The 25719-nt window shown below is 38.5% G+C and overlaps 2 protein-coding genes across 3 annotated transcripts in view; one reads left to right on the top strand and one right to left on the bottom strand.

The window, feature by feature from the left end:
* LOC113038183 (serine/threonine-protein phosphatase 2A 55 kDa regulatory subunit B beta isoform-like) overlaps positions 1–6842 on the top strand; it is a gene marked incomplete in the record, with an annotated part of 66463 nt that extends 59621 nt beyond the window's left edge. For both annotated transcript variants that reach the window (XM_026195431.1, XM_026195432.1), the window contains 5 exon segments: positions 1–46; positions 3846–4010; positions 4596–4765; positions 4904–4995; positions 5467–6842. In XM_026195431.1, coding sequence (XP_026051216.1) covers positions 1–46; positions 3846–4010; positions 4596–4765; positions 4904–4995; positions 5467–5746 — 753 coding nt within the window.
* Positions 6843–6915: 73 nt separating this feature from the next.
* Positions 6916–25378, bottom strand: LOC113038181 (transcription elongation regulator 1-like). The gene is made up of 20 exons (XM_026195430.1): positions 25253–25378; positions 19517–19727; positions 19254–19406; positions 16420–16684; positions 16029–16280; positions 15423–15623; positions 15218–15318; positions 15044–15132; positions 14791–14951; positions 14617–14692; positions 13552–13687; positions 11322–11411; positions 11120–11238; positions 10890–11040; positions 10635–10799; positions 10361–10543; positions 10095–10274; positions 9253–9336; positions 7731–7831; positions 6916–7556 (listed from the first exon to the last, which is right to left on the bottom strand). The coding sequence occupies exons 1-20, from the start codon at positions 25297–25299 to the stop codon at positions 7355–7357; spliced, it is 2967 nt and encodes a 988-aa protein (XP_026051215.1). The 5' UTR covers positions 25300–25378; the 3' UTR covers positions 6916–7354.
* Positions 25379–25719: the final 341 nt, after the last annotated feature.

The raw sequence follows: 25719 nt of genomic DNA, 5'->3' as shown, positions 1-25719 counted from the left end.
CTGCGGATCAACCTATGGAACCTGGAGATCACTAACCGAAGCTTTAGTATCCTTTTATAGTCAGATGGTCGATGGCAATCTGAGATAGTTGCATGTCTGAAAAATATTGGTTCTCTGTTTATTGTTAATGTACAAAAAGAACTGGGTTCATACATATGAATAACCATCCCATCCCAGGGCCTATTATAAGAGTCATATTGTTCAAATTGAATACTTTAGGTAATGTGCCAAGTCAGAATTTCTGATATCTCCTACCATTTGACTACAGTCCTGTTCTTTGATGGAAGACGTGTTTGATGTAAACCTTTTTGTATCACGTCACAGCATCCTTTAACTATTGTAAAATTGCAGTTACAGTATTGTTCAAAATAATAGCAGTACAATGTGACTAACCAGAATAATCAAGGTTTTTAGTATATTTTTTATTGCTACGTGGCAAACAAGTTACCAGTAGGTTCAGTAGATTGTCAGAAAACAAACAAGACCCAGCATTCATGATATGCACGCTCTTAAGGCTGTGCAATTGGGCAATTAGTTGAAAGGGGTGTGTTCAAAAAAATAGCAGTGTCTACCTTTGACTGTACAAACTCAAAACTATTTTGTACAAACATTTTTTTTTTCTGGGATTTAGCAATCCTGTGAATCACTAAACTAATATTTAGTTGTATGACCACAGTTTTTTAAAACTGCTTGACATCTGTGTGGCATGGAGTCAACCAACTTGTGGCACCTCTCAGCTGTTATTCCACTCCATGATTCTTTAACAACATTCCACAATTCATTCACATTTCTTGGTTTTGCTTCAGAAACAGCATTTTTGATATCACCCCACAAGTTCTCAATTGGATTAAGGTCTGGAGATTGGGCTGGCCACTCCATAACATTAATTTTGTTGGTTTGGAACCAAGACTTTGCCCGTTTACTAGTGTGTTTTGGGTCATTGTCTTGTTGAAACAACCATTTCAAGGGCATGTCCTCTTCAGCATAGGGCAACATGACCTCTTCAAGTATTTTAACATATGCAAACTGATCCATGATCCCTGGTATGCGATAAATAGGCCCAACACCATAGTAGGAGAAACATGCCCATATCATGATGCTTGCACCTCCATGCTTCACTGTCTTCACTGTGTACTGGGGCTTGAATTCAGAGTTTGGGGGTCGTCTCACAAACTGCCTGTGGCCCTTGGACCCAAAAAGAACAATTTTACTCTCATCAGTCCACAAAATGTTCCTCCATTTCTCTTTAGGCCAGTTGATGTGTTCTTTGGCAAATTGTAACCTCTTCTGCACATGCCTTTTTTTTAACAGAGGGACTTTGCGGGGGATTCTTGAAAATAGATTAGCTTCACACAGACGTCTTCTAACTGTCACAGTACTTACAGGTAACTCCAGACTGTCTTTGATCATCCTGGAGGTGATCATTGGCTGAGCCTTTGCCATTCTGGTTATTCTTCTATCCATTTTGATGGTTGTCTTCCGTTTTCTTCCACGTCTCTCTGGTTTTGCTCTCCATTTTAAGGCATTGGAGATCATTTTAGCTGAACAGCCTATCATTTTTTGCACCTCTTTATAGGTTTTCCCCTCTCTAATCAACTGTTTAATCAAAGTACGCTGTTCTTCTGAACAATGTCTTGAACGACCCATTTTCCTCAGCTTTCAAATGCATGTTCAACAAGTGTTGGCTTCATCCTTAAATAGGGGCCACCTGATTTACACCTGTTTCTTCACAAAATTGATGACCTCAGTGATTGAATGCCACACTGCTATTTTTTTGAACACATCCCTTTCAACTAATTCAACTAATTGCCCAATTGCACAGCCTTAAGAGCGTGCATATCATGAATGCTGGGTCTCATTTGTTTTCTGAGAATCTACTGAACCTACTGGTAACTTGTTTGCCACGTAGCAATAAAAAAATATACGAAAAACCTTGATTATTCTGGTTAGTCACATTGTACTGCTATTATTTTGAACAATACTGTATGCTCAACCTTCAATGGCTCATTGCTTTATTTCCCCAATATTGTACCCAGCCACAATAAATCCTAAACTCCTGTTACTAAACTAAGGACAAAAGGATTCAGCTAAACCAGCAAGCGAACAAAGCCAATAAACCACCTGCAGACTGTCTCTGCTGTCACTTAATTCTGACAGATAACACCTCTGTGATGTACATTACGCCCATTACCCTTTATCAAGTGTCCGCCACTAATCCTGCCCCCTGCTTCGCCGTCCCAAAGGTAAATAGTGTCCAGCTTACTCAGGCACGCATCCCCATCGATCACTATTGATTACTGTTCTCAAGGACCCTGCAGGGCTGCCATGGAAACTCTTTTCACAGTCTGTATGGGTGGCTACGGGCTCTGTGGAGTTGCTCAAGGGAGTTGGGGAGAAGATAAAGCCTGTTATTACCCAAAGGTCGCACTGTAAATATATGATCCTCGCAACATGTCACGATGGATAACCTGTCACTTCCCAACACCAACAGATGGATGTGATGCTATATTTATGGCTCCTAGGGATTTTTTTTATTTTTTGATACAAGCGAATTCTTAAAGCTTAGCTTTCTCCTGGGGGAAATTTAGCATGAGAGATTTTCTCAGTTGCAGATTTACCTCTTTGTAAGCGGGTTTCATCCAGTCATTTGGGAAATGAAGATCTGACATAATAATCCAATATATACAGTGCTTTAAGTGGGCTGGTACGCACTGGTACTCAGTACCGCCACTTCCAAATATAGCTCTTGAGCGTACCGCCACCTCTCCGTGCGCCCAGAACGTGCTTTTAGCGTACCGGTACGCTCATTTGGACATCTGTTTTAATAGTGGATTTAATCTTTTACCTGAACTGCCGATTTAATGCAAGCTTCCTAATTCATCCCACCGAGAGCAGAAAATACATTACCCAAATACCCATTCACCCTCAAGTTACACAATAGAATAGCGCATGTGTTGCTTTTCCCACTGTTAAGTGTCAACAACTCAACGTGGCCGGAGAAAGTGTGTGAAACTACCTGTCTGGCGCCTCACCAAGTCTGTATACTATCACTGCAGGTCAGACTCAAGCTAATGAATGCAGCTCTTTCAGGTAGGGTGACCAGAGTCCCGAAAAATTCGGGATGGCCCCGAAATCTAAACTGTTGTCCCGACTCCCAGATCTGGCCCTAATTGTCCCGAAAATTATACTAAAGCAAAATCTTGACTATTTATTGTCTGATAAACATTAAAAACTGTTCGCGGAGGTTGAGTCGTCCTGCAGCCAGCCCCCGCTGGCTTTTTTTGTCCCCTTTTTGTTTTAAAGCTCGATGAAGAGAGCGCAAGTTGCTGCAGCTGCAAGGAGGACAGTGTGATGCACGCGTACAGGAGTGATTGACAGTTCGCGGCACTGTGTACAAAAAATACTCCGCTACACAATTATTTCGTTATATTCGTTTAAGCTTATTAACGTTAAGTGTTACATTACTGATTTACTGATTTACGCACTGTTACAACAGTCTTTTTTTTTTTTTTTTTTTTTTTACAATGACATTTGAGTTCATGATTTTAATGTTGCTGTTTCTTGTTCCAGACTAAAGAGTAATGACAGACGGCTGATCTTTGAATAAAAATGTGTTTTGTTAAGGTTTGAAATTCATTATCTTTTATTATAGGCTACGAAGTCTAATATCATAACCCCCCCATCCCGTCACATATATATATATATATATATATATATATATAATTCTGTAGGGTCAGACACATTAATCAAGCAGGACATTAATTGATTTAATGATTCATGGAGAATTTAATGTGCTTCGACTGTATGAAACGTAGTATTGTGGATCCTTCACTTTGCCCCCTCAGATATTGTGGACATAAAGCCTGCCAACATGGAAGAATTGACCGAGGTGATCACAGCGGCTGAGTTTCACCCTAACCAGTGCAACACGTTTGTCTACAGTAGCAGTAAGGGCTCCATAAGATTGTGTGACATGAGAACCTCCGCACTTTGTGACAACCATTCTAAATGTGAGTTCACTTTAGTCTTTGGATCTTTTGTTGGAACTTTGTTTGAGATATGGTTTTCATTTTTGCCAACCAACTCATTGTAGCGCAAGATCTTGGTTCAAAACAAAAAGGTTAAAGCCGTTTAGAAATTTCAGTTGGGTTCACGAACAAAACTTCTAGAACCAATATGAAAATCGGTCCAAGACTAGACCCCTCAAGGCCCAAAACCAGATAAAGAACCAGAAGTTATTCCAAGACCTGTTGGTCAATGAACCAGTGGGTGAATTTAAATGAACAGAGAGTCTGTACTTGAAACCAAACTGGTTTTGAAATTGAAAGTAGTCCTCCCAAACTTTTGGAGTTTGTGTCAAGCTCAAACTTTATACTGTGGCTGTTTGGAGCCATGGGTCCCAAGCAAATTGTCTGAAACCCTTAAGATGCTGGAAATGACTGCAGTCTTATTTTAAACTTGACACCAAGATCCAGACCAAAACACCAAGTAATGAGATCTGGACAAATGTCATGAGAGGTTTTAAGATCAAGACCTAACTCTGCTTCTGAAATGTTACTTACATATATTAATGTCTTCTTGTTTCTCTCCATCAGTATTTGAGGAACCAGAAGACCCCAGTAATCGCTCCTTCTTCTCAGAGATCATCTCCTCCATCTCAGATGTGAAATTCAGCCACAGTGGACGCTACTTGATGACCCGTGACTACCTCACAGTGAAGGTGTGGGACGTCAACATGGAGAGCAAGCCTTTGGAAACGTATCAGGTATTGGCAATGCCGATTGGACAGTGATCCAAGATTAGTCATCATTGGTTTATAATGACATCAAAAAGTAGTTTTATAATTATTATTGTTCAAATACTAGGTATTGATCATCTGTGTGGTCGGTTCTACCTTTGACAGGTCCATGACTACCTAAGGAGTAAACTGTGCTCACTGTACGAGAATGACTGCATCTTCGACAAGTTTGAATGTGTCTGGAATGGAACTGACAGGTCTGTGTAAAACAGGGGTGTCTGGTCCTTCTCCTGGATGTCCACCTTTTAGCATTTAGCTCTATTCTGGAACTTTTGAGTAATCCAGAAACCCTTAATTAGGTTGGAGCCAAATTCTACACCAAGGTTGGGCGACTCTGGTCCTGGAGAGTCGCTGTCCTACAGAGTTTAGCTCTTTCTCTAATCAAACACACCTGAAAGCTCTAACCTAAGTCTTTGGGATTGCTTGAAAATTGCTTAAAAAAAGGCAAGGTATGTTAAATTAGAGTTGACACTAACCTCTACAGGACAGTGGCCCTCCAGGATCTAAGTTGCTTATCCCTGCTCTATAGGAAAATAGACCTGTAGGATAAGGATTGGACTCCCCTTGTCAAAAGCAATCATTCACACCAGGTTTATCATATTGATCTTGGATTGTATGTTGCTGATATCAAGAAATAAGAACTAATTGTCTTATTCCTTTCTCATTAGTGTCCTAATGACAGGCTCCTACAACAATTTCTTCCGTATGTTCGATCGAAACACTAAGCGCGATGTGACTCTGGAGGCCTCGCGGGAAAACAGCAAACCCAGAGCCATCCTCAAGCCACGCAAAGTTTGTGTTGGTGGCAAGCGTCGTAAAGATGAAATCAGTGTGGACAGTCTGGACTTCAGTAAGAAGATCCTACACACTGCATGGCACCCAAACGAGAACATCATCGCTGTGGCCGCCACCAACAACCTCTATATATTTCAGGACAAGGTCAACTAGCATGTAGCTCTGATGTCTCCAGTTATCACATCAACAAGAGGCATTATTTCTCTAGATGTACTGGGGTGGAAAGGTTGGACTCACTAGCAGTGAACTTGAGAGGAACATCTAGATGAGCTTTGCCTTCTACAGCAGATTTGGATCTAACTAATTTTGCACTGCAACCACGGACAATTACACTAGCTGTTGGACTGCTTTTGTTTTTAATTTCTTCAAATCTCCCTCACTATAGGTTTATTGGTAATGCACAGCAATATTGAGAGGATCCTTTGACCTTTAATGTCATTAAAGGCCTTTTCACACGACTCATGTCAGGGCTTGAGCACATCTCTCCAGCACCATTTGACCTCCATGAGAACATGCCATCATGGAAGATTATTGCTATGCTGGAAGAAATTGGGAAATTTACTGAGTGAAAATAAAGCAAAGAAAAATGTATTTGAGCTTAGAGCAGAAAAAAAGCAGGACGCTGATTGCTTTGAGAGACAAAAAAATAGAATGTGTTTCTTTGAATTTCATGATATGCCTTTGAAGTTGAGCAAAGGCTTAGCCTCGTCCATTTTGCTTAGATTTTTGTGCTGGCATCTCTCATGTAACTTCATGCAAACTTGGTAATCACTGGATGCGTTTTGAAAGCTCAATGAAAAGCCAAGTCAAATTTGACATTGAATGCTAAAAATATTTGCTAAAATATTTGAATTTCATGCTGTTGTTTCATGCATTAAAGAGTCATGTGAAAGGGCCCTAAGATAATGAAATGAAATGTTTCAATGGAGTCAGTATTCAGCCTAGATCTGATTCTTGCTTCTTGGCAGGACAAAGGATGTGGATGGCTTGGATAACTACAAATGTTGTTGTGGCTGCTGTGGCCGTGAGGTATCCAACTTTTCAGCTTCTGAATTCTCATTTCCCATTTTACTTCATGAAGGTGCATGCATCATTTCAAAACCCAGCTTATGGGTTGATTGATGCAACAAACAGGAATGGTGTAAAATTGAAGTAAACAATGTAGCAAATGTACTAATGTTCTGCTTTTTTGTTCTAATTTTATAAAGGAAAGTGTGTGTGTGTGGGGGGGGGGGGGGGGGGATGGTTAATAAAAATCAAGAGGAACACATTTTGTATTCTTTGATTTCACAGCCTGTGCAAATTACACGATTACAACACAATTGTAAAAAAAAAAGAAAAAAGGTTGCATTTATTTCCAGTCAACACATACAGAAATATAGCAACAAGTCCAAATTAAACCACTTTAAGAGACATTTTACATGTACTGCAAAGTACACGACTCATTTCACACAGTCTGCATTGGCCTTGCAGTATTAACAGCCTGTTACAATGATAATCCACAAGACTCTCAACAAGAGGCTGCAGTACCAAGTGCAAGTAACAAGTACAAATGCATTCGCTGCCTGACGAATGAAGTTAATAGATTGACATTAACAATTTGCCTTGTGCCAGCCTGCAACTTAGTGGGCATACAGGGCATCATCTTGCACAGTTTGATTAGATAACACCAACGTTTCAAAAAAAATACATGTCTGTAACACTGTGCTATGATGAGTGCAGGGCTGGCTCATGCTCAGTCCTCTAAGGTCCTCTAGGGCTTCACTTTGTGGAGCGGCGGCTGGGTTCTGAGGCGGTTGGGGGAGGTGGGGGTCCCCGGCGGTCCAGGTCCTCAATGTAGAACATGATAAGTTTGCGGCGTTCCTCTGGGACACATTCTAGGACCAGGTAACGTTTATCATTTTGAAGAGTTTTCTCAATATCGTTTAGATGTTGGTCTGACTCCTGGATCGACCTCCGTGATCTAAAGAAAATATGAGCTGGGTTAATCTAACTTTTTTTTGTTAAGCTTTAACAAATATAAGTTAAAACATAGATGATACGCATGTTCCTTATAAGGCGAATTACATTTTATATATACATTTATATAGTCATTTCCTCACCAAGACATACAAATTTTTGAAAGAAAAACACGTACCTATATGTAATGAATTTGGTTTCTTTCAGGAGAGTTCTGAAGTCAGCTTTGGCTGTGATATATTTGTCCTTTATATAATCCTCAAATTCACGTTGTTTCTTCTAGAAGAGATAAAGGAAAGATTGGATTGCACAGTCAGGCGCAGTTGCTCTTCACCGACTGTGCTGATCAAAAGCATGATGGGAAATGACTTTTTTTTTAAATCTGATTTCATGTGATTAAGTATGTAAATTAGGGCTGCCCCCTAATAGTAGACTAATCGTTAGTTGACCAAAATTGTATTCGTCGCAGAAAAAAAAAAAAAAAATCCACATTGGAGAAGTCACACAGATCACACAGATCATAGTCTATGGTTAATAAAGTACATCCGTCAGGACATCCTAAAACTCATCATTCATCCACCACAAATATGGCTTATCTGAAATATTTCTGCCATATGCACATGCATAGACGCATCCAATACTGTGGAGAAGACGTGAAAATCTTAAAATAAGAACAAAGACAGTTTATCAGTTAAATGTTAATGCAGCCTCCTTACTGTTTTTCCCTGACACATTCATAATCATAGCTCCTGCACTGTGGCAAGCTTTATTAATGTACTTAAGCGCTTATTAGGCTTTGTAGGCATTTAAAGGCTCATTATAGTGATTTAAATGGTTTATTAATAAACGTGTGATTACTTGACTAATGCTTAAATTGAATGACTAGTAGTCAACCAGAAATATCCTTAGTTAAGGGCAGCCCTAATTTAAATCATGCATGAATATTCCCAAACACTATGACTATCTGTGTGAGATTAGTGATTGTGGTCATATTTCTATAAAAATTAAAAATCCCTATATTATTTATTATATAATAACTATATAACTATAAGTATTATTTTTTATTATTATACCTATAGTATTAAAGTAAAAATGGATGACGAATACATCTTTAGTCTGGAATCAAATAGTAAACACTTTAAGTGTCTTGTTTATCATATATATTTTCATAAAAAGCACCAGAACTGAAATGTGATATACCGTATTTTCCGGACTATAAGTCGCACTTTTTTTCATAGTTTGGCTGGTCCTGCAACTTATAGTCAGGTGCGACTTATTTATCAAAATTAATTTAACATGAACTGAGAGAAATGAACCAAGAGAAAACATTACCTTCTCCAGCCGTGAGAGGGCGCTCTGCTGCTCTATGCTCCTGTAGTCTACACTGAAGACATAGTGCCCTCTCGCGGCTGTAGACGGTAATGTTTTCTCTTGGTTCTAAATAAGTGCGACTTATAGTCCGGTGCGACTTATGTTTTTTTCCTCGTCATGAAGTATTTTTGGACTGGTGCGACTTAAAGTCCGGAAAATACGGTATTTATCAGCAGCACAGTGTATGAATGAGAATAATGCGATATCTGATCTGCCTTTGATCTCGCAGGTAACTGTTGTGCTTCGAGAGGTCAGAACTGTCCGTCTTTGACTGCACTCATTTCACTCGTCCCCTCACCCGATCTCACATCTCAAACTGTTCAACTCACTCGATCACTGCTGGAGAACTTGATGCAGCGTGGGTCATCTCTGATGATCTTCTTGACTTCCTTCCATGTGGTGGTTAGTGTGATCTATGATTGAATAGTTACATAAGCAGCATGAACACATCGACAACCCAAAGATACATATCCTAAGGTTCAAATAATGACACATTTTTATCAAAATGTTCAGATTTGATATTTAATATCTTAAATTTGACAATTAATTATTTTATGACTGGTACTTTATACAAGCTCAAAAACCGACTGTTTTTCTTTCTTCAGAAAACCATCTTTTAAAGAAAAGCTCTGACTCACTGGAGTTAAAGTTAAAAACATTAAATCATTTAACACCCTTTCACAAACTAATACTAATATTCTTGTCAATATATAGAGGCAACAATCAAAATAATAAATACAAAATTTAAATATTTAATATACTATAATTACAGAAATATTATACAAGTTATTATTATTATTGTGGAGCTTAAATTATGATATTTTATATATTAAAATAACATTTACACTATATACATATAACAACAATATTATATAGTGTTTGTTGTTAAATGATTTTATAAAGACTTAATTTTTATAAAAATATAATAAGAGGAATAGCAATTACTATTATCATTACTAAATATATTATAAAACAATAATAGTTATTAGAAAACAAATATAATAATTATTATTTTATAATATATTTTAAAATAATAATCACTAGCAGTAGTGGTACTTACCATTCTTCTTCTTATATCTTTATATAGAGATCAAGTCTTTATAAAAGTATTTATTAATAACAAGAACAAAAATGATCATGAATATTATATATGGTTGTTGTGTGATCTCACCGTGGAGGTCTCATCCAGCAGCTGCCTGAAATGTTCCTTCTTCTTCTTGGTAAGAGCCTCCACATGTTCTTCAAACAATTTCTCCTTCTCGTGTCGCTCCAGCAGAGAAGCAGACTTCCAGCGGTGATCTTTACGCAGATTGCGCCTGGTTTCTGACCAGGAAGCATCCGTTGACTTTACCTACATATTTAAAGAATAACGAAAAAATGAAAAAGTGTGTATGATTAATGTAACGTACAATGACAACTACAGCAAGTGTCACTGACCATGTCTGACATGAGTGCTCTAAAGTGCTGGACCGCTTCCTCTCGTTTATGCTGCTCTCGCTCTCGGTCAATCTCTTTGGTTTGTTCAGATCGAGCTCTCTGCACCTCCCGCTCTCTCTCCCTCAGACTGGCCTCGATTCGAGCCTGCCGTTCCAGCTCTTTCTCCTTCTCTGCGTCCACATTCTACACAACACAGACACTTATATTAAACCCATTTTTTTCGTCTCGGAGTTTCCTCCTGATGAATCAATAAGACCAGGAACACTGTTCTAACCTTCGCCTGTTTCTCCACATACTGTTTGTACAGTTCCTCTCTAGCAGCGGAGCTCTCCACGGCTTTGTAGCGTGGGTCCGTCTCCACCTTGTCCTTTACTTTGCCCCAGCGCTGAGAGACGTCCACATGGTGGTCTGACAGTAAATCGAAGAAGTCCTGTTTCACCTGCAGCCACAAACACAACTTGTGTCAAAGTCAAATTCAACCTTAACTCTGTCAACATGACAGGATGGTTATGGGAAGCGGGTGACGGACCTTCTCTACTTTGTTTCTGGAGTCTTCCTTGTCCTTCTTTCTCAAGGCGGTCATGAACTCGGTGAACATGGCCTCTCTGTCCTTCATCTTCTCAATGGTCTTGAAACGAGGATCTTTGGAGTGTTTTGCCGCAAACTCACTGAACGTGGTCCTAACAGGTGAAAGGAAAATTGGTACAAGTGGCAAGATTTCAAGACATTCACACAATACCTGCACAACCTGCAACACACCTATTGTGGAGTTTGGCATCTTCCATCATCTTCCTGAAGTCCTCTTTAGCCTGCATGAGTTTATTCTTCTTCTCCTTCCTCTCCTCTTCAGCACGAGTCTTCACGTACTGATCAAACACCTGCACAGCCATTGGAGATTAAAAATCACAAAGCTGCCCACTTCTGCTCATTCAGCAACCCTCTATACGCCGAGCACTCTTACCTGTTTCCTCTCTTTGGGGTTGAGCAGCAAATATCGAGGGTCAAACACAATCTTGTGCAGCTCTTTGTCCCAAGTGGAAAAAGCTGAAACCTGCAGGTATGAAGTGGACAAAAAGATGGCTTACCAATGTACCAGAAAAATGGTCAAACAACACTTCAAGTTAATTAATGAACACACATCATATGGGAGTGACCTAAAGAGCTTAACTTGAAGCCATATTAAATTCCAATGATACATAACTGAAATCTTTATCAGTCAACACCTACAATAACCACTATTACAAAACACTGCTAGAGATGGACAAAAAAAAATAGTGTTTAGCTTCCACATATATTTGTATGCAATTACATCAAATCAAGCAATGCAAAATACTTGACCATTATAGAATGCAACAGTACATTCTTCTGTGGTAAATAATAGTAATCATTTGTAATTTCATGCAACAATTTAGGACCAAAGATGACAGATAGAGATTCTAGTATGAACAGTGACAAGAGAGGCCACCAACACTACTGTCAAGTAGGACTGGGCGGTATGACTATTTTTTGCGCATTATTTACAATTGTTATTATCTTTAATGGTTAGTACACACAAAAGAAATTAGGCTGTGTTTTACTGAACCCAGAGGGATCCTAGGTCTATATGACTTTCTTCTTTCAGATGAATCCAGTCGGAGTTATATAAAAAATTTTCTTTGATTCTTCAAGCTGTATCATTTCAGTCAGCAGGTGTTGCATTGCTTCAGTCCAAAAGACATGCAATAAAAAGTGCACATCCATGAAAAAAAAATAAAAAATAAAAATAAAAATAAAAAAAAGTGTCTCCAGGGTTAAAACAAATGACTCCTGTAGCGACTTTGTTTTTGTAAGAAAAATATCCATATTCAAAGCGTAATAATCACTTTGATCTAGATTACGCCAACAGTTGACGTATGAGGTCAGCGTTGCGCAACGTTTGTTTGCAAGAACAAAAGAAGCAAAGTTTCCTTATTTTAGCAATGATGAAACTTTTACATGATTTACTTTTACATGATAAAACCAGTCTCCTCTTGGCTTATATTGAAATCCTCCAACATTTTTCTTTACAAATCCTCATTTTGTACTAATTAGTGACCATTGTTTTGTTTTGATCTCTCCGCTGCGTTTCTGCATGCGTCACTTCTGAGAGTAATCATTCTTCCATGATACGTAATTCACCTGGAACTGCTTCCATTTACAACAACGAGCGTAAAGCTAGATTATTATGTTTTGAATATGGATATTTTTCTTACAAAAACACATCAATTTGCTACAGGAGGTCTTTGTTCACCCCCCGGAGCCGTGTGAGACACTTTTTCTTTTTTTTACGGAAGGGTGCGTTTTTATTTCACGTCTTTTGGACTGAAGCAATGCAACACCTGCTGACTGAAATGATACAGCTTGAAAGATCAGAGACAACTTTTAAAATAACTCCGACTGGATTCAACTGAAAGTAGAAAGTCATATACACCTAGGATGCCTTGGGGGGTGAGTAAAATACAACCTAATTTACATTTTTGGGTGAACTATCCCTTTAAGGCTCATCCAGGTATATGTCAGTGCTTCTTATATATTTTGATATAACATTCACATCATGGACTCAAGCTCTCATTTATTTACATGTTAGCGAAATTTTTTGCCTGAATGCACGCAAGTCGCTGGATAAAAGCGTCTGCTAAATGCATACATTTTTTTTTTTAATTGGTGGATTCTTTTGTTTCAATTATAGACTGTCCTGGTTAAGTGATATTTTCTCACAAAAGCACTTTATTAAACATACTGAAGCTTCTCCTACATTGACAATGCAATAAAGCCAATGTGTAAACTGTCCATATTTCAGACAAACCAATGGTTGTTAAATAAAGTTTTTTTCAATTAATTTTTAGCATAAATTACCTGTGCACTTGTGATAAATAACTAAATATAGTGATGTACACAATTACCAGGATATCAACACTATGATACAAGATGTTGATCATACCGCCCATCCCTATAGTCAAGCACAAATCATTTAACATTATCTCACTCAGAAAGAACAGATAAAAAAACGGAGTGACAGAGAGAGCAGAGAGATTTAAGACTCTATATAATATAATATTAAAGAATAATAAAAAGAATGAACTTGAGATTGTACCTTGGTGGGTTCCATTCAGATTTATGTGTCTTACATTACAGAGCTGGTTAGAGTATTGCGTTGGATTGAAGTGTTTTACCCCTCTCTCCAGCAGCATGTCCCTGAACTGGTTCATGCGGGCCTCCAGGGGCACGAGGGCCCGATCACGAGCGGCCTTCAGCTCAGCCTCCACGGCCGCGTCTTTCTCTGCATCAGCCTCCTTCACATCGTCCTTCCTGTCAGACAGAGGACGACGAGTGTAAGGAAGAACTTCATTTTAGAACACCTCTTTTTTTTTATTTTTTTTTTGCTTCTACGCTTGTGAGAAAATAATAATAATAATAAAAATTTGGAGAGGATCTCTGAAAATGGAAGATTGCCCCCCTTATATTGTTGAGAGAATTGACGTGTCTATCAAACAGAAATCTACCGCGTTTACTATAATTATCCATTGATTGAGATATTTAAATCGTATAATATTTGTGTAGTTATATCAATGCATTAAGTTCCTTTTAAGGACAGAAAATATACTTCTAGAAACCGCTCAAAACCAAAAATATGGATGTCAAGTACTACTATGTTCGTATTTTTGCCCCCTTTTTTTTTTTTTTTTTTAATCCCATCAATTACATGAATACACATCACTGAAGGGCTGAGGTTTTGATTGGTTCACTGGGGTTTGCCTAATGGAGGCTAAAGAGAGGTCAAACAAGGTGGGTTACCTTGGAGGCCCACGTTGGCATCGCCAGAGCTTAGAAGTGTTCACTGAAAAATAGTCCCCTGTGCAACAGGACCACTGTTTGGGGTCAGGGGGAGGCAGGCGTGAAGGGCACTGATGGGAAACAGTGACTGATTTGATTTGGTCACCACTTTTCAAAGACCCAAACTAAAGATTACCACAGCCAAGACAAGTCAGCATTGGGTGGGAAAAAAATAAAATCTTTGCCGCCGAAGATTTCTTTAAATGTGACATAAAATGTTCCAATCAACATGTCTTAGCTCAGGGCTTGAACGGCAACAGCCTCATTTGCTTTTCTCTTCATATGACAAGAAATACAATGTTCATGTCACTTCAGATTTCCTCTGTATAGTACAGAGGCTAGGTGTTCTGCAGGGGTGAGTGTTCTGCCCTTTAAGGTTCCTGCTGAGGGCCGTTGGTACTTACTTCCACTTCTTAGCCTTAGAAGGCTCATCGTCCAGTGTGTCCTCTATGGTTGTGTCAATGTCCACTTTGGTGAAACCTGCAATGAGCAATAAAGGTGTGTGTTGTTTTTTTTTTCTATGATACTACCAACAAATCTTAGTTCACAAGCAATCTAAAATGGTCACAGAGTTTCACCTATTTTCTTGTTGTCATCTAGCCCCCTTTTGTGGGAGGGATCTTGAATGTATTTGTCCACATCAGCACGGGCCACCAGCTCGTCAGGTCGGTCCCACATGGACAGGCGTGTGGTGGGGTTGTAGTAAAACACACGGTCATCTCCAGTCCAGACTACACACCTAAAAAAAAAAAATAATAATAAAAAATATTATGTACAATTTTTTCTGAATTCTACTGAACAAACTTGGAAAAGGTAGGAAAAAAGGCTCACCAGGGAGTACCAGGAATTGGGTTTGTGGCTACAGGTTTTCCCTTCTGAACTGCTTTTGCCTCCTCGGTCATCTCTTCTTCCCTGGGCAGCTACAACATCAAGATCAATATTATTTTTTAAATTCTCAAAGTTTGCTTTAAACAAATCTAAATGACCTTCAGACTTTAGGCTTACCCACTGAGAACCACCAAAGCTGTGAGCTTTGGCTTCCATGTCTATATCCTTTAAAACTAAATCATCATTATGGCCATCTTTAGTCTTGTCACTGTCCTGATCTGCTCAGAAAAAAACATCTGGGATTTAGCAGAGCAAGTCAATCTTAATGGTCAGTGCAGTTAACAACAGCAACAACAGTCCTGAGGCTCCAGGCCTTGCTTACCTCTCTCCTTTAGCTCAGCAGGTTTTTTCCAGGTGCACTCCAGAGTGCGATTGTTATAATAATACATCTTCCCATCAGCTGTCTTGTACTCCGACCATTCTGGAAGTGGAAGAGCCCCCCTAAGAGACGCAGGAGCTGCAGTGAAAGCTAGCTGGGGATGCATCATGGGTACTAGTGGAGGGCCCATCCCTGGCAGCACACCTTTAAAAATAAATTGCATTCAGTAACAGATATAAAGTTTTAAAAAAAATTAAATAAAGTTTCCACACACACACTAGATATCTCCATATATATGTATTTTTCACTGAAAACTCTGTACGACCATTTATTTTAAAGCTGTAGAACCTATAACATTCTCATGATTTAAGATTATTAATCTTGATGACTTTTCCGTGCTTAGAATTCAAAATGTTAAAATGTCCTGATATTTGTAGCATAAGTTCATGCACCTTGTTCACATAACTTTGTAAGATCAGAGCACCATCTACTGGTTGAGTTATTCAAGTATACAGTCAATAGAGTACTTCTACATTTGCTGGCCTGTTAAGCTAAACTAACTTACTTTTAGATTTTTATTTATTTATTTATAAAACAAAATGTACGTACCAGGCAGTGGGATGTGCATGCCAGGTAGGGGCACTCTGAATGGAGGGACCATGAGCGGGGGGAATGCTGGGATTGCAGTGGCTGGCTGGGCCATGGGCAGGCCAGGAGGGAGACTTTGAGGCAACAGCGGCATTGTCTGCACTGCAGTGACTGTAGTGGTTACTGTAGGAACACTGACCACAGTAACAGGGCTCATGCCTACACTAGCCGGAGGTGTAGAGGCCACTGTAAGCATCTCAGAAACAACAGAAGCTACAGGAAGAATGAATGTGTGTTTAAATATCATATCAAGAGAAAACACTGTATATTTATCATATTAGCCATGAGTTCTCAATTTTATAAATGCAGCTATTATTTTACAGGCAGCTATAATTCCTTGTGTAATACTCACTGGTGGAGGGTTGGGAGGCAGCGGGGGCTGGACTGGTGCTGGGGTCAGGACTGGTGCTCAGGGTGAGGGTGGGGGAGACTGGCTCGAGCACAACCGTGGTAGAGCTGCTGGAGGAAGCTGGAGTAGAGGCAGTGCTGTTAGGAGCCGCTGCAGCTCCTCCAGACTGAGCTGCCATTGGATGATTGAGCTCCGACTGCTGGAAGATCTTTACTCCCTCTGGTTTGGTCCAGGCCGACTCACGTGTCCGGGCATTGTAATAATATACCTGGAAGAATGTGGTGGGAAGGTTTTAAAAGTCCAAGTATGCTAATGCTAGGATGGGTTGTCCAACCACTATCCAAATCAACCAGGAATTGCTATAAAAAGTGGTAAAAAAAAAATAATACCATGAAGAATACGAGTCTTGTTTTTTTGTCATCTTAAACATGCTGTGGCTTAAAAAGTCAAGCATGCAAAACATACATAAAGCACACACATTTGGATTCATGCTGAACAGGAGACGTAAGTGAGCCCACTTGTAATCGTATAGCACATTTCTCACAAATTGGTAATAACTGAATGCATTTGAATGCTTTTAGTAAAACGTTTTTATTTTCAAACAAAAGTATAAAAATAGACCTTTGTGGGAAAATTCATGGTTATTATTTAAGGGTTAGTTTATAAAAAATATCACAATTTTGTCATTAATAACTTACCCTCATCTCGTTTCAAACCCGTAAGACCTCCGTTCATCTTTGGAACACAGTTTAAGATATTTTAGATTTAGTCCGAGAGCTCTCAGTCCCTCCATTGAAGCTGTGTGTACGGTATACTGTCCATGTCTAGAAAGGTAAGAAAAACATCATCAAAGTAGTCCATGTGACATCAGAGGGTCAGTTAGAATTTGTTGAAGCATCAAAAATACATTTTGGTCCAAAAATAGCAAAAACTATGACTTTATCCAGCATTGTCTTCTCTTCCGTGTCTGTTGTGAGAGAGAGTTCAAAACAAAGCAGTTTGTGATATCCAGTTCACGAACGAATCATTCGATGTAACCGGATCTTCTTGAAACGGTTCACCAAATCAAACTGAATCGTTTTAACTGGTTCGTGTCTCCAATAAGCATTAATCCACAAATGACTTAAGCTGTTCACTTTTTTAATGTGACTGACACTCTCTCTGAGTTAAAACAAACCAATATCCCCGAGTAATTCATTTACTCAAACAGTACACTGACTGAACTGTTGTGAAGAGAGAACTGGAGATGAACACCGAGCCGAGCCAGATAATAAACAAAAGAACCATTTCTGTCGGACGCGTCCGATTCGAGAAACGAGGAGCTGATCTGCTGATGATACTGCGCATGTGTGATTCAGTGTGAAGCAGACCGACACACAGAGCATCTGAACTGAACTGATTCTTTTGGTGATTGATTCTGAACCGATTCTGTGCTAATGTTGTGAGCCCAGGTTAACCGAAGGTTTGAATGAAGGGCAATCATCGCCAATGACGTCATTACGTTGAGCGCAAAAGAACCAGTAAACCGTTTTCTCCAACCGGTTTACTGAATCTAACTGTCCAAAAGAACAACTGGTGATCCGAAAGCCAATGCAACCGGTTCTTGAATCATGAACAAGTCAATCTTTTGTTTGTTATCTGGCTCGGCTCAGTGTTCATCTTCAGTTCTCTCTTCACAGCAGTTCAGTCAGTGTACTGTTTGAGTAAATGAATTACTCCGGGATATTGGTTTGTTTTAACTCAGAGAGAGTGTCAGCCACATTAAAAAAAGTTAACAGTTTAAGTCATTTGTGGATTAATGCGTATTGGAGATGCGAACAGTTTAAAATGGTTCAGTTCGATTTGGTGAACTGGTTCAAAAAGATCTGGTTACATGGAATGATTCGTTCGCGAACCGGATATCCAGACTGCTTTGTTTTGAACTCTCTCTCACAACAGACACGGAAGAGAAGACAATGCTGAATGAAGTCAACTTGTTTTTCTATTTTTGGACCAAAATGTATTTTCGATGCTTCAACAAATTCTAACTGACCCTCTGATGTCACATGGACTACTTTGAAGATGTTTTTCTTACCTTTCTGGACATGGACAGTATACCGTTCACACAGTTTCAATGGAGGGACTGAGAGCTCTCGGACTAAAATATCTTAAACTGTGTTCCGAAGATGAATGGAGGTCTTACGGGTTTGGAATGACATGAGGGTAAGTTATCGATGAACTAACCCTTTAAATGGCACAATTGGGCATCACAATTTTTTTTTTTTTTTGTTTAAAATAGAGATCACATTTTTCCTTCAATTCTGAATATACAACTAAATTGTATATTGTAAATAACAAAATGTAGTAGATTTTTTTAATTAAGAAAAAACATTTGACTACACAATTCAATGACTACATCATAGGAACTTCACTTGTTTCATTATGGAAGGAAACAAATTTCTTTAAAGAATTACTGAATGAGAACTGTATATATATGTATTGAAGTACTTGTCACCACCTACTGGCACGACAACAATTATGAAGCAATCTTTATCTGAAGGTACTTTTAAAATGTGACTCACTCGATTAATATCTAAAAAAGGACCTCCATCCCAGGACATCTGTGATCATTTGATTTTTTATTTATTTATTGTTTTATGCAGAAAGAACAAGCTGTTCATATCAATTCATGACAGCTGCAAATACAGTGCAAATAATTGACAAAGATTTAAGAGACATAGGCAAATTGTTTTCAAATTTTACAATCAAAAAGATTGTAGTCTTAACTATTAAGTGTACAACTATTATTCAGTTATATTTATTTTACTTTAAAAGACTGTTTGTCTTTTAGATGGTACCTTTCCTTCTGGTGTGGTGTTCTCTACCCAGATTTCATCACTAGTCAAGCTGGACACCGCTCCAGTTCCTGGTGATGGAGGCATTCCAGGTGGAAAGATCATACCAGGAGGAGGAGGCATGTTACTCATGGGTGGAGGCATGAACGGCGGCCTCTGTGAACAACACAACAGGGTTTGATATTTAAACATTTTAAAGTAGCTTTCAATCAGTCTCTTATTGTTTTGGGGCAAAAGTTTTTTTTTTTGTTGTAAATCGCACCTACCTGCAGGTGAGGGGATCCAATAGGTGGGGGTATCGGTTGCATATTGGTGTCAAACATTGGTCTACCAAAAGGGGGTCTAGGGGGTGGTGGAGGTCCTCTCATCATGCTGAAGGGTGGAGGTGGGGGTCGTAGTAACGGAGGAGGTCCTCGTAACACTGTGGTAGGTGGTGGAGCAGGGCTACGGAAATGTAAAGCCTGCTGTAACACCATCCTGCGGGATAAAAAACATTAGTAACTACCAATATTCTTGTTATGCAAAACCTCTACTTGATTCAAATTTTCACTCTACACTAAAAGCTAAATGATAAAAGTTATCACACTTTAGAAATCATCAGAAATAATATATCACTTGAAAACTTAATCTCAAAATTCATCCTTTGAAACCCATTTTAAAATCAAATATTGCATTACCATGAAAATGGTACATCAAAATCATGTAACAAAATGTTTAAAAAATCTGTTCCAAACATTAGGATACATTATGCTATCACCACAAAAGCGAAGTTCACCAGCTAACATGCTGGTGAACACCATCAAAAAATAATTTCCCCCCTACCTTATTTCTGTCCTGAGATATTGAATGTCAAATAAGACCAATCTGAAAAGTACAATTAAGTTTTCTATCAAACGATCCCAATCTTTTGACTCCCTTGCTACAGTCTTTGAGTTATGTATGAGTCATTATTTTTGTTTATGTCACTCAACACCGGGTTCAAAGGGTTAATGTATGGGGAAAATCTATATTTAGCTTATATACTAAATTGTATGAATGCTACTACAATGTTAACACTAAAATGATTCATTTACCGATATTTCATATATTTTTTAATAGTTATAATAACATCATGTGACAAATAAACTGATTCAATCTGTGTTGCTGTTTATATTTTCTTTTTTTCTCTCAACAATGCAATTTTGACCCAAGGCAACTGATACTCCGACTAGAGCTGACTGATTCTGGATAAACTGAGAATCTGATCTTCGACTCAAATAGCGATCATTATTCTCCCACGATTCTGAACTAAAAATAAAGTGTGACAAAATTTTTCCTGCAGTTCATTTAAAGTGTTTAATTTGAATTATTAAAGATTATAGATATAATATGTATTGAACATTTATTTTAACAAGTGGTTTGAATTAATGATTCAATAGGCTTGTTCGACTTCATGCAGTTTTGCGCAGACTGATCGTCGGGTGACTTGAAGCAGTGCATGCCGGTTAGAAATTTTGTCCGACTTGATACAGCACTGACGCCACGTGACTGTGACGTGTGCCATCAAAGTACAGCGAGAGCGATTCCAGAGTAGCTGGATAACTCAGCCAGCGCAGCTCCTGAAGAGCGGCTGCGCAGGTTCTGATGACGACACAACTGATCCAAGATTGGCTGGATTCACTGATGACAACGATGACGTGCGTTTCAAATAAATTGCGAGTCACTTCAGTTTCAGAAATTCTCATATGGACATTTAAAACAGTTCAATACGTTTTTATGTCGTCTTCATCTTATAAATCATATTTATTAAATATTGTTTTACTGTATTTACTTTATTGTTAATATAAAGTTTCTATAATGTTTATTTTGCATGACTTTCTTTTTCATACAGACCTTTTACAGTATTCAGCAGCATAACCTATTCAAATGAGAATTTTTAATAACTAAAATGTTAATCTTAAAAACATACAATCTAAATGTATGCTCCTATACAAATGATACATAATACACCATGTTCCTCCATTTGTTTGGTTTCTTCATATTGTATAGTTTATTTTGCTGTGTTTATACTTCACCTGCATGTGGTTAGCAAGCTGCTAACAATTTGCTGTAACGTCAACTTAATAACTTGACAACATTCTGTTCACTTTCAAATAGTTGGTCTAAATCACAATATAAATCCAACAGAATTGTGCTTTTCTGTATATGAAAATCATTGGTGTTATGTTTAAAATGTTAAAAAGAGCTCAGCAGGAGGGTACTGTAAATCTTGTTGCTGAAACCTTGCTGATTTTTTTTATAGGTTACTTTTATCATTTTGTATTAGCAGAAACACCCATGTCATACTGCTAAAGTATATATTCAATATGTTATCTTGTTTTGGAAGACACCCTTCCAAAACACCACTTAAACACACATCTTAAACGCGATCAAGTAAGCAAACGCCATGTGATCTGCCATGACTGACGTAATTGCAGCAAACTACGGGAGCCACTACGTGTCCGGCTTCATATCTCCGTTTGCAGCTCCTCCCCACCTGCACTAGTGATGGGAAGTTCAATTCTTTTCCGCGAACCGGTTCTTTCGGACGGTTCGATTCAATAAACCAGTTGAAAAAAACGGTTCAGCGGTTCTTTTACGTGCGACGTAATGACGTCATTGGCGATGACGTAATGGCGTCACGTCTATCAAACATTCAAATATATAAAGTCAGTAATCATAACTTTAGTCATTTAAAAACCTCATAATCATGAAAAGTTTACATTTGAATTTTGCAACAACACCCAAATACAGTAACAGCAATAATGTGCATATGAGGATTTAAGTCTTGAAGATATAAAGTAAATAAATTAGGTGTCATCAGCGCAGAAACCATGATCCACTTACTAAACATTGCATTGCGATGTATTTGTTATTAAATGAACTTACGTTTGCCAGATTGCCCTTCATCCAAGCCCTCGAAATACCCGCGCTCATTACATTAGTACAGAATCAATCACCAAAAGAATCACTTCAGGTTCAGACATGCTGTGAGTCAGTTGGCTTCACGCTTGACTCGAGAACGAGAACTGCTCCAGCAGTGGCATGTTCGTTCATTATCTGGCTCGGCTCGGTGTTCATCTTCAGTTCGGTCTTCAGTTCAGTCAGTGTACTGTTTGAGTAAATGAATTACTCCGGGATATTGGTTTATTCTGACTCAGAGGGAGTGTCAGTCACGTTAAAAAAATTAACAGCTTAAGTCATTTGTGGATTAATGCTTATTGGAGACGTGAACCATTTCAAACGATTCAGTTCGATTTGGTGAACTGGTTCAACTGGTTCACTAAGAAGAACCGGTTAAATTGAACGATTCGTTCACGTTCATCGTTATAGTTGTAGTTATAGTTGTGGACTCTGCTATTCTTTAATATTGAGAACGATTTTTAGAACTATATTGTGATCTTTATAGTTATCGTGCTTGGTGTGAACGGGCCTTTAGACAGAAATAATACAGTTGAAAAAACTGTTTGTGAAGCCGTTTCTTACCCAAAAATGGTAAATATATGTGCTCTGTGTCAGGTTTGAATGCTCTGGTATCATTTCCTTCACAGATTTAACAGACAAGCCGAATCATTGTCATTTAAAAATGGGATTTGCATGGGTGTTTGAATTGAGATCGCAATCTTTTAATGATTAATCGTGTAGCTTTAACTCAGATGCAAATAATTTTCCAGAAACTGTTTACTTAGCACTTTTTAAAATGAAAAACATATAAGCTATTAATAACTGAAAACAATTGCATGAAGTCAGTAACTAAAACATACCAGATTTGCTGGTATGTTCTGAATATATATTTAGTTATTGACTTCAAGCAATACCCTTTATTTGCCACATTCTTTATTTCCTCATTCATCCCACATCTTCATCCTTATAGAATATAAATAGAATAATGTAAACTCTTGATAGCTCCTGTATTACCTACTTTTTAGGTGAATGAGGGACATTACATGTGGAACTATTGATTGTGTGAATTTATCATTACATATTTGTAATACCTTTTCCAAAGCACATTTTTTTCTTGTGTGTTCAAACCACACACACACACCTTCAAGGACCTTCTTTAAGGTCCTTGTGAAAGAAACACATTACAATCAAGAGCAGTGATTGATTATTATTATTATTTTCAGCATTATTACTTTTCATAATGACATCATAGACAACTTCAGATCGAGGCTACATTCAAATGAATGCACAGAATGAATAGCTGCTCACAAAAAGTGATTGTGCACTATTAGTTTTTTTTTTTTTTTTTCATTTTTTTAATGTTTTTGGTCCTCTAGAGGGCACAGGACTGCAGGCCATGGTTGCCATCAGTACTGCTTGTTTTCTAGGCCTTTGTTTGCACCTTGGGTGGGTTGGGTTTTCTTTTCTTGATTTCTTTGGTTTAACGAGCATTTCTCTGTTGTATGACCATCTTTAGAATGCAGTGTCAGTGCCAAAATTTAATAATTGATCTATTTCTGGTTATGTCAGTAATACAATGTCTGTGTCATGATCAGGTAGGCATGAGGAGGTCTGGCCAGGCCACTTCTGACTACTAGGCAATTTATTTGCACCGTGTATAGATAGGTTTGGGATGGATTTTTGTCCATCATGAGCAGGGCTGTAGACTGAATGGAAATAAATTTTTTCCCAGCGCCCATGCTGTGGCCAAAAGACCAATGCCAACCCAGGCTTCTGGGCGGGTCAAAACTGCTGTTAATGCATTTTTCGCAGTATTCACAAGCTTTCTTCCCAGTGATTGCTTGACAGGCTTAGGCCGGCTTACTCCTGGAACTTCCCAATTGTCTTGAGATCTGCTCTCCTCAAAGCTGTTGTTTTTGTGCACTCTGCACGCCTGGAATGGCCCAGAGAATAAGATGTCTTCACACAGATCAGCAATTTCAGAGTTCCCGGGAAACAATAAGTGATCGGCCCAAACGACACGCATTGGTCGTTTGTCCAACATCTTTGAAAAATCCAGAGCCTCTAGAGCATTTTTTGCATCACTGCGATGTTCAAAAGTAACCAAAGCATACCCACGACAGAGGTTATTTCTACTTCTGAACACTTGCAGAGAACAAATGGGTCCAAATGGGTCGAATACGTCATGCAGCATTCGTTTGTCCACAAGTGGGTGCAAATTGCTTACAAGCAACGGCCAGCTGGGGTCTCTTTGCATGTTATCCTCACTAGAAGACCACTCAAAGGATACTGGCATTTTGCTATTACTGTATGAAGCTCGCAAATGCTGTGTACAAGTCACAACTTATGTCTCTGCAAATAGATACCTCAGTCGGATCAAGGTTATCATCGAACAGCTTTGCCCCTTTTATAGGCTCCGAACGTTCCAAATGCCGATGACGTCACAACTGTGTCACAATAGGACATCACGTGACATGCAGCTAAAACAATCATTCAAAAATATAATTCAATTATCGTAGATTTAAATAAATAAACAAATCAATGAATGCTTAGTTCCCACTTGTATTCAATAATTGCTCAACTTTTAAGCTACATTAGACGTTCCAGTATTACAAGTATTTTTCAGCGATATGACCAATATATGACATTCTTTTTATTTTCAGTGCTTATTTAAACTGTTTTAAACACAAGCTAGACAAAATAAATAAATAAACACGGCGTGTAAAAGCATCCCTTGTCCATGAAAAAGATTAAATGTCGTAAACAAGCCTTTAGATAGGCTTAAGATAGCAAGCAAAGCCAGGCACAGCTAACAAACCAATAGTTGCTAACGGGAAATATCTAAAATTTTATTTATTTTTATTAGTATGCCATTGTTACACGTGAAACTTTGTTCCCCATGTGTTTCTGGTCACGCGTAAACTACTGAAGCAGAGAAATAAACATAGAGTGAACATTTATGGAGCTAGCAAACAAGCTAACTGCGCCAGCGGGCTTTACCACCATAACACAGGCTCGCTATATAGCTCAGATAAAACATAGAAGTGTTGTCATACTGAGTCCTTTTAACGTTATCTGACCTGTTCGCCCCGAGTCCAGCAATCTCTCCTTCTATGTTCTCCGCCATCGCTTCAGAAACTAAACAGCTGAACTTCCTGTGAGGCACTACTTCTTCTTCCCAGTTTAACGGCGATTGGCATCCAGCACCATAGACATAAATACAGATGCCTCATTGGTCGCTTCGAGCCGTTGCTGTGATACGTCAACGCGTCTGCCATGTTTGTGAGGGCAAGACTGCTTTAAAGATAAATGGAAGTAAACTATGAAGTAAACGGGGGAGCTGCGTTTTTTCTGGATAAAAACACGATAGCGTTCACATTTATCAACGGATTTCATAGGTTTGTGATCTACGTGCAGTTAAAAATAACTATGTCTCCAGGTATTTAGTTAGGTTTGAAAAAATTATAAATTTTCGTAAGAAATTATGAATGCTCACATTTGTCTCACTTGTTGATTTCTTTCTGTTTACAATTCTATGTTAATGAAG

Source organism: Carassius auratus, chromosome 21 (assembly GCF_003368295.1).
Source record: "Carassius auratus strain Wakin chromosome 21, ASM336829v1, whole genome shotgun sequence".
In the NCBI taxonomy this organism is placed as follows: Eukaryota; Metazoa; Chordata; class Actinopteri; order Cypriniformes; family Cyprinidae; genus Carassius; species Carassius auratus.
The sequence above is the reverse complement of the archived record's forward strand: the minus strand, read 5'-3'. Positions and strand labels throughout refer to the sequence as shown.

What these genes read in the sequence shown, in the direction of transcription:
- LOC113038181 (XM_026195430.1), bottom strand. Translation starts at nt 25,299, where the DNA reads ATGGCGGAGAACATAGAAGGAGAGATTGCTGGACTCGGGGCGAACAG. An exon ending in TTGGATCCCCTCACCTGCAG is followed by an intron (nt 19,407 to 19,516) that starts GTAGGTGCGATT and finishes TGTTGTTCACAG; the next exon opens with AGGCCGCCGTTCATGCCTCC. An exon ending in ACCAAATTCATTACATATAG is followed by an intron (nt 7,557 to 7,730) that starts GTACGTGTTTTT and finishes TATTTTCTTTAG; the next exon opens with ATCACGGAGGTCGATCCAGG.